Genomic DNA, 8901 nt, shown 5'->3' with positions numbered 1-8901 from the left:
TGAAAGGTAAAAGCATCCCAGAGTTATTAATATTTAAAGTGACAGTGGTCAGATTTGCAAAAAAGGCCTGCGTCCTTAAGGTGAAAATGAGCTGTGTCCTTAAGGGGTTAAATAGCAATTCACCACAAATAGATTTGGACCAAACCAAATGTTTTCAGAAAATTTGGCAAATCGGCAGAATCAAATTTTTCAAAAATTCGCTCATCTCTAACAGAGACTATCAGGGGTGCAGGAAAGTGCCAGCACAAGAGCATAAGGGGACAGGTAAGACAATATTACTCCTTTTGTTTATTATATAAAAATTCTGAGATTAATAAAAAAAAAAGATTTATGTGGTTGCCATATGCTTATATTTGCTCATATGTTACAATACTGCATATATTGGAAACATATGTAAAGAGACTTCTGTAAATATGCAGCCAAACAAATGTCACATAGCCAAATAAAACTTGTGTAAAGGCACTCTTTATTATATTCTTTTATTGTAAATGCAAGTAATATGTATTACAAAAGTAGTAAGAATATATACTATTCTCTTAGTGAAAAACATGCATTACATTTAGGCTGTTAAGTAAATATTGTATATTTGCTTTGTTAGAATGGATAGACTCTTTGTTTAACTCTCTCATTGTATAAGGATTTGCCTTTGGCATAGCGCCATATGACACGTTGAAGATCACCTGGAGCACAAAACATACAGGATGAACTTAGCTGCGGAGGTAAGAATGAATATTACTGAATATAATGTTTTATACATTTTACCGTTTCCACTGTTGTAGACACGGGGTGCTGTGAGAGGGCAGAGCCTCAGGTGTTTGTCTGACAAACCGTGTGGAGAAGTCTTTATGAGGGTCTGACCCAGACAGAAATAAAAAGAGGACTCCAAGAAGATGTCACCTATACGACCTGCAGTTGTTTTAGAATTGGTATCTACCACCATACAGTATGTTTATAGTATGGGGGTAATATCTGTCTATATTGCTTTTTCTTCAGTATCTGTATGGTAGTATTACCCAGTTATGTGCAGTAGTAGTGTGGCGGTATTATTTGTCTTATATATAGTGGTTTTATTGGTGGTTGATAGTGTTCTGTGTAGATTGGTTTTTATTTTATAATATGAGTATGGTATAGTGCAGTCACTGCTGTGGTAATATTTGGTTCTAGTATGAAGGGTTTTATTTATTTATTTATTTTTAACCCCAATTCTTGAGAAAATCCTGCTCATGCCCCAGGGGCAGACACAGACAGCAGAGGGCCCCTGTGCGAAGAATGTGCCTGTTGGACGCCCCCCAATCCCAAAAATACTATGCCATAACATTGTCCTGCGACTCTAATTATTCACCATTAGGTAGGCAGCAGTTCCCCCACATTAGGTAGCATAGTTTCCCCACATTAGGTAGCATAGCATATTTTCCCCACATTAGGTAGCATAGGATAGTTTCCCCACTTTAGGTAGCATAGCATAGTTTCCCCACATTAAGTTTCATAGCATTGATTTCGAACATTAGGTAGCATAGCATAAATTCCCCACATTAGGTAGCATAGCATAGATTCCCCAGATTAGGTAGCGTAGCATATACTCCCCACATTAGGTAGCATAGCATAGATTCCCCACATTAGGTAGTGTAGAAGAGATTCCCCACATTAGGCAGCATAGCATAGATTCCCCACATTAGGTAGCATTGCCCCCTCCCAACACACACACTCACCTGGCCTGCGCTTTTTACATCTGCCTGCGGGGACTTCCTGACGGAGGTGCGCTCTATAAGATATGCTTGCGATGACGTCAATCACCGCGTGCACCTCCGCCAGGAAGTTCCCGCAGGCAGATGTACGTAGCAGTTTAGTGACGGGGCAAGACTGGTTGCCCCGTCCTATGTGCACTGGGTCCCATGCTAGGGCCAGCCCAGTGCGTGAGGGGGCCCACCACCCTTTCAAAGGGCGGGGGGGCCCCTCACACACTGGGCCCCTGTGCAGCTTAACCAGCTGCACAGGTGATATGTCCGCCCCTGATATGCCCCTAGTGAGCAGTTATGCATACACAGTATAAACTGCTTACATTCACAAGCTATCTCGGGAGGGTGCAATATCTTGCCTTGCCCCAGTGCTCTCAACCTATGCTACACAACTGACTGCAATACCTCTATATTGCAGTGTATTATTTCTGTCAGAGTGAAGCAGGAATATAGAAGCCTGCATTAGGCCCGAGCTGTCACAGTAATCATTGGCATCCTGCATGTGTTCTGAGGGGCAGCGATGAAGTGGCGAAAGAAGCCCCCTACCTCTATCTAACTGCTTGGATTTACTGCAATCACTATTTACTGCAACATCTAATCGGTAGAGGGGTTGGGATCTCCGTTTATTCTTATATTGGCCATTGCAGTGTGGGTACTTTAGAAAGGAGAATGTGAACATTTTTGTGCAAGATCTTTCTTTCTACACCACTTTGTATTTTCAGCACAAGTTATATATATTTTCACTCTAAGAAATTCCGTTCAAAAGAGTATATACCGTATTTATCGGGGTATACCACGCACCGGCCTATAACACGCACCCTCATTTTACCAAGGATATTTGGCTAAAAAAAAAATATCTATGGTAAAATGAGTGTGCGTGTGTGTGCGTGTATACCTCGATACACCCCCAGGAAAAGCAGGGGGAGAGAGGGCGTCGCTGCTCGCTTCTCTCCCCCTGCCTTTCCTGGGGTCTAGAGCCCTGCTGCCGGCCCTTCTCTCCCCCTGGCTATCGGCGCTGCTGCCCGTTCTGTCCCCCTGACTATCAGTGCCGGCGCCCCATTGCCGGCACCGATAGCCAGGGGGAAAGAAGCGGCACCGACAGCCAGGGGGAGAGAAGGGGGAGCGGCACCCATTGCCGGCGCCGCTGCCCCGTTGCCTCCCCCCATCCCCGGTTGCATAATTACCTGTTGCCGGGGTCGGGTCCAAGCTGCTTCAGGCCTCCGGTGTGGGGGGAGGCAACAGGGCAGCAGCGCCGGCAATGGGTGCCACTGCCCCTTCTCTCCCCCTGGCTGTCGGCGCCGCTTCTCTCCCCCTGGCTATCGGCGCCGGCAATGGGGCGCCGGCACCGATAGTCAGGGGGACAGAACGGGCAGGCAGGGGCAGAGAAGCCGGCAGCGCTGGCTGTCTCTGCACCTGCAAAGCCGCTGCAGTTCATTGATTTAAAGCGCCCACTTTAAATTATTGAACTGCAGCGGCTTATCGGCGTATAACACGCACATAGACTTTAGGCTAAAAATTTTAGCCTAAAAAGTGCGTGTTATACGCCGATAAATACGGTATATTGGCCCTGATTTACTAAGAGAGGAGGGGAGTTTTCTTTGTGGGTTTGGACTCCTGACATGTATTTTTCCATGGTATTTACTAAGGTTTCCCTACATTTTGAACTTTTCCCTACGTTTTGCTTTTTATACAACTGCTCTGAGCTGTGGGGGTTTTCTTCAGCTCAAATTCACCACATTTTCTATGGAAACCTTAGTAAATATGTCTAGGTTCTGCTCAACAGTCATTTCCGTAAATGTTGGCACCCTTGAAATTTTTTTCTAGAAAATGAAGTATTTCATATAGAAAAGGATTGCAGTAACACATGTTTTGCTATACACATATTTATTCCCTTTGTGTGTATTGGAACTAAACCAAAAAGGGAGGAAAAAAAGCTAATTGGACATAATGTGACACCAAACTCCAAAAATGGGCTGGACAAAATTATTGGCACCCTTTCAAAATTGTGGAAAAATAAGATTGTTTCAAGCATGTGATGTTCCTTTGAACTCACCTGGAGCAATTAACAGGTGTGGGCAACATAAAAATAACACCTGAAAGCAGATAAAAAGGAGAGAAGTTCACTTAGTCTTTGCACTGTGTGTCTGTGTATGCAGGAGAAGAGAACTGTCTGAGGACTTGAGAACCAAAATTGTGGAAAAATATCAACAATCTCAAGGTTACAAGTCCATCTCCAGGGATCTAGATTTGCCTTTGTACACAATGCGCAACATTATCAAGAAGTTTGTAACCCATGGCACTGTAGCTAATCTCCCTGGGCATGGACGGAAGAGAAAAATTGATGAAAGGTGTTAACGCAGGATAGTCCGGATGGTGGATAAGCAGCCTCAAACAAGTTCCAAAGATATTCAAGCTGTCCTGCAGGCTCAGGGAGCATCAGCGTGAACTATCCATCAACATTTAAATGAAATGAAACGCTATGGCAGGAGACCCAGGAGGACCCCACTGCTGACACAGAGACATAAAAAGCAAGACTACATTTTGCCAAAATGAACTTGAGTTAGCTAAAATCCTTCTGGGAAAACGTCTTGTGGACAGATGAGACCAAGATAGAGCTTTTTGGTAAAGCACATCATTCTACTGTTTACCGAAAATGGAATAAGGCCTACAAAGGAAAGAACACAGTACCTACAGTGAAATATGGTGGAGGTTCAATGATGTTTTGGGGCTGTTTTACTGACTCTGGCACTGGGTGCCTTGATTGTGTGCGAGGCATCATGAATCTGAGGATTACCAACGGATTTTGGGTCGCACTGTAGAGCCCAGTGTCAGAAAGCTGGGTTTGCATCCGAGATCTTGGGTCTTCCGGCAGGACAATGACCCTAAACATACGTCAAAAAGCACCCAGAAGCAACAAAGCGCTGGAGAATTCTGAAGTGGCCAGCAATGAGTCCAGATCTAAATCCCATTGAACAGATCTTAAAATTGCTGTTGGGAAAAGGCGCCCTTCCAATAAGAAAGACCTGGAGCAGTTTTCAAAGGAAGAGTGGTCCAACATTCCGGCTGAGAGATGTAAGAAGCTTATTGATGGTTATAGGAAGCGACTGATTTCAGTAAATTTTTTCAAAGGGTGTGCAACCAAATATTAAGTTAAAGGGGTTCTCCGGTGCCTACACATCTTTTCCCCTATCCAAAGGATAGGGGATAAGATGCCTGATCGTGGGAGTCTTGCCGCTGGGGACCCCCGGGATCTTGCACGCGGCACCCCGTTTGTAATCAGTCCCCAGAGCGTGTTCGCTCCGGGTCTGATTACAGGCGACCACCGGGCTGGCGGCGTGTGACGTCATGCCTCCGCCTCCGTGTGACGTCACGCTCCGCCCCTCAATGCAAGCCTACGGGAGGGGACGTGACAGCTATCACACCCCCTCCCGTAAGCTTACATTGAGGGGCGGAGGCATGACGTCACACAGGGGCGGAGGCGAGACGTCACACGCCGCCCACCCTGTGGTCGCCGGTAATCAGACCTGGAGCGAACACGCTCCGGGGACTGATTACAAACGGGGTGTCGCGTGCAAGATCCCGGGGGTCCCCAGCGGCGGGACTCCCGCGATCAGGCATCTTATCCCCTATCCTTTGGATAGGGGAAAAGATGTGTAAGCACCGGAGTACCCCTTTAAGGGTGCCAATAATTTTGTTCAGCCCATTTTTTGAGTTTGGTGTGACATTATGTCCAATTTGCTTTTTTTCCTCCCTTTTTGGTTTAGTGCCAATACACACAAAGGGAATAAACATGTGTATAACAAAACATGTGTTACTGCAATCCTTTTCTGTGAGAAATACTTCATTTTCTTGAACCCGCTCTCCACATACGACAGGTCACTTATAACAATACCCGTAAACCATTTCAATCGCTTTCTCACTATATATATAGCGAGAGAGAGCACTAAAAGTATATGTGATATCATTATTTTGTTATTTTCCTCTCACATCTCCCTCCTTCTCCAGATTTTAACTCTGAATCCATCATTGGGAGCAGAATGTCACACTAGAAGGGAAGCCAGTCAGAAGAGCCTGCAGAGGAAAAGATCATGGCGGTACAGAATGAAAAGAGTAAGTATGGATAGCTTTCATGCTGTGCAACAGTGTTTCTCATATTCAGCTTCCAAATTAAATAAGAGAAAGAGGTAAAAAGTAAACTACTGTTGCTACTGGCATTGGCTGCCAAGTTGGTAGGAGAGTGACTGATACCGGTAGATGCTGGAGGAGTGTGTCTGTATCAAACAGGCTAGCTTGCAAGTCATGGACAATCCCATCCTAAAATGTGGATGTGCTCTTCACCCCAAAGACTTTAAAAAATTCACCTTTATTGATTGGCAATATACCTTTTTACAGCAGTCATGACAAACGAACTCCCGCTCTGACTACTCTCTGGTCCTAGTAGATTAACCCCTTACACAGTCAAACCACGACCATGGCATGTAAGGAATCTACACCGGTTACCCATTGACACAATCGCTAGTATCAATGGGTTTGTATGACAACTAAGGGCCTGAAGCATGGCAGAACACATGGACAGGCCAGGCAAAATATATAACATCAGAGTACTAGTGCAGTGTATTATACCAGCGATCTTCTGATTATTTGTAAAAGTCCCTTTGAGGTAAAAAAAAAAAGTTGTAAAAAATAAAATAATGTAAACATAATTGAAGAGAAACAACATATTTTGGCCAGGTTCCCACAGCGTCTTTTTCTGAGTTTAACGCATAAAAAATGGGTGCAACAGATGCATTTGCACCTGTTTTCATTGGGAATACGTGAGTGAACTATTGTGAACATAGTAAGGGCATTAATAGTGAGGACATTATTAATAAATTAATGGAGGCACCATACTCTGCAGAGATAAGTTGCATTTGGGAGAAATCTTATGGCCATCTGAGACAGATGGAGAAGAAAGAGAGCAACTCAGATCAGAGAAGACCTCACCTGTGAGGTCACTGGATAGAACTTATCTCTTATAAAAGCCTTTGTACTGTATATGTGATTGGAGAGATTATTTGGTCCTTGTTTAGTGGTATTAGTTCAGGATTGGGTTATGAAGAAATACTCTGTAACATACAAATTATTTGGGGCAAGGCTGACATATCTATAGGTACAGGTTTAGGGCTTGCTCACATCTGTGTTCAGCAAAAAAGCAAAAAAACTAAGCTGAATGGTTCATTGCACAACAGAAACCAATGGATCCCAGCACGTTATTGGCTTTAAAGGGGTACTTCGGTGGAAAACATTTTTTATTTTTTTTTAAATCAACTGGTGCTAGAAAGTTAAACAGATTTGTAAATGACTTCTATTAAAAAATCTTTACTCTTCCAGTACTTTTTAGCTTTTTGAATTTCTTTTTTGTCTTGTCCATAGTGCTTTCTGCTGAGACCTGATGCCCGTATCAGGAACTGTCCAGAGCAGGAGAAAATCCCCATTGCAAACCTATGCTGCTCTGTACAGTTCCTGACACGGACAGAGGTGTCAGCAGAGAGCATTGTGGACAAGACAAAAAAGAAATTCAAAAAGAAAATAATTTCCTCTGTAGCATACAGCTGCTAATAAGTACTGAAAGGATTAAGATTTTTTAAAAGAAGTAATTTACAAATCTGTTTAACTTTCTGGCACCAGTTGATTTAAAAAAAAATTCCACTGGAATACCCCTTTAATGAGGTCCATCTGGTTTTCTGTCTTGTGTCTATTGTTCATGACCAGATGCTTCAAAGGACTCAGTGAACAGGGCAAAACACTGATGTGCACCTAGTTTTATATAATATCCAGGAAGAGAATACTGATGAGGGGGTGTATCTAGGTCTATGAGTAGTACAAATTGTCGGTCAGATCTTGTGCCCCAGATCTTTTTAGATCCACTCTGGTCAGAATAGCCCTCTGAAGGATAACTCTAATATTTTTTTTAATCCCATATGCCTGGGCTGCCAGAAAAAAAATGATTAAACTCACCTTCCACAGCTCTTCCGGTGCCACCAATATTACCGTCCTGTCCTCTGGCCCTGGCCCTCTTCTGGCTTTTGGTGCCCGACACATAACACTGTGGCTCAGCTAATTCCTGGCTGCAGCGATGTCCTACCTCAGCCAGTGAAAAGATGAGCAGCAGTGTCATGTAAATTGTTCTGTTAAATTGCCTGTTACAAGACACTGCCACTCATCCTTTCACTGGCTGAGGCTGGACATCTTTGCACAAGTGATAAGCTCAGCACAGCATGATGTGTCAGGCACAAAAAGCCAGAAGAGGACTGGGGACAGAGGATGGGATGTCTATAATGGTAGCATCGAGGTAGCAGCTAAAGGTAAGTTATTGATTATTTTTATTGTGGCAGCCCGGGCATAAGGGCTAAAAAAAAAAAAAGAAGGAATTCTCCTTTAAAGTAGGCTCATGGAAAAAAAAATGATTCTTTATCTGCAGGATAGGGGATAAGTTTTAGATTATGGGGGGGTCTGAGCACTGCCCCCCCCCCCCCCCCCGAGATCTCCTGTACAGAGCTCCAGCTCTCCCCTGGAGCGGCGTGTCACGACCCTCACCCAAAGCCGGGGGGGGCCGACACACCTCCTCCTTATATCTTTATATAGCCGGGGCTCCTTACCAGGGCTCCTTACAGGAGATCACTGGGAACCCCAGTGCTCGGACCCCCCGCGATCTAAAACTTATGTGGATAGGGGATACATTTTTTGCATGACATATGTCCTTTAAAGAGCTGAGTGCATTGTTATGTAACGAGCCTTGGCCCCACTTTCTCCCTTCTGACCTGGCCTGTTACATAACACTGCGCTCAGTGTAGCTCTCACCGAGGCGGGACATCGATGTGGCCGGTGATAAGCTGATCACAGTGTGACATGTCAGGCTCCAGGATGCAGAAGAACTCCGGGCCCAGAAGACAGAAGAGTGATATTGGCACATCGGGGGTGCGGCAGAAGAAGAGTTAACCACTTAAAGGACAACTGCAGCGGTATGACACTTATCCCCTATCCACAGGATAGGGGATAAGTGTTTGATTGCGGGGGGTCTTACCCCTGGGACCCCCAGAGATCTCCCTAATGGGGCGCCGCCATTAGCGCTCATGGTGAGCGCTAAGGCGCGTAGTGTCAACCTAGAGGTCAACGGTGATGCCCC

At 44.7% G+C, this 8901-nt stretch overlaps 1 protein-coding gene across 1 annotated transcript in view; it reads left to right on the top strand.

Annotated features, from left to right (window-relative positions):
* The first annotated feature begins 686 nt into the window (after positions 1-686).
* The window catches only part of SLTM (SAFB like transcription modulator), a 59902-nt gene continuing 51687 nt past the window's right edge, over positions 687-8901 (top strand). Inside the window, exons 1-2 of the mRNA XM_056572431.1 lie at positions 687-719; positions 5742-5846. Coding sequence (XP_056428406.1) covers positions 702-719; positions 5742-5846 — 123 coding nt within the window. The 5' untranslated portion in view covers positions 687-701. The remainder of the gene's footprint in view (positions 720-5741; positions 5847-8901) is intronic.

Source organism: Hyla sarda, chromosome 4, assembly GCF_029499605.1.
Source record: "Hyla sarda isolate aHylSar1 chromosome 4, aHylSar1.hap1, whole genome shotgun sequence".
NCBI classification, from domain to species: Eukaryota; Metazoa; Chordata; class Amphibia; order Anura; family Hylidae; genus Hyla; species Hyla sarda.
The sequence above is the reverse complement of the archived record's forward strand: the minus strand, read 5'-3'. Positions and strand labels throughout refer to the sequence as shown.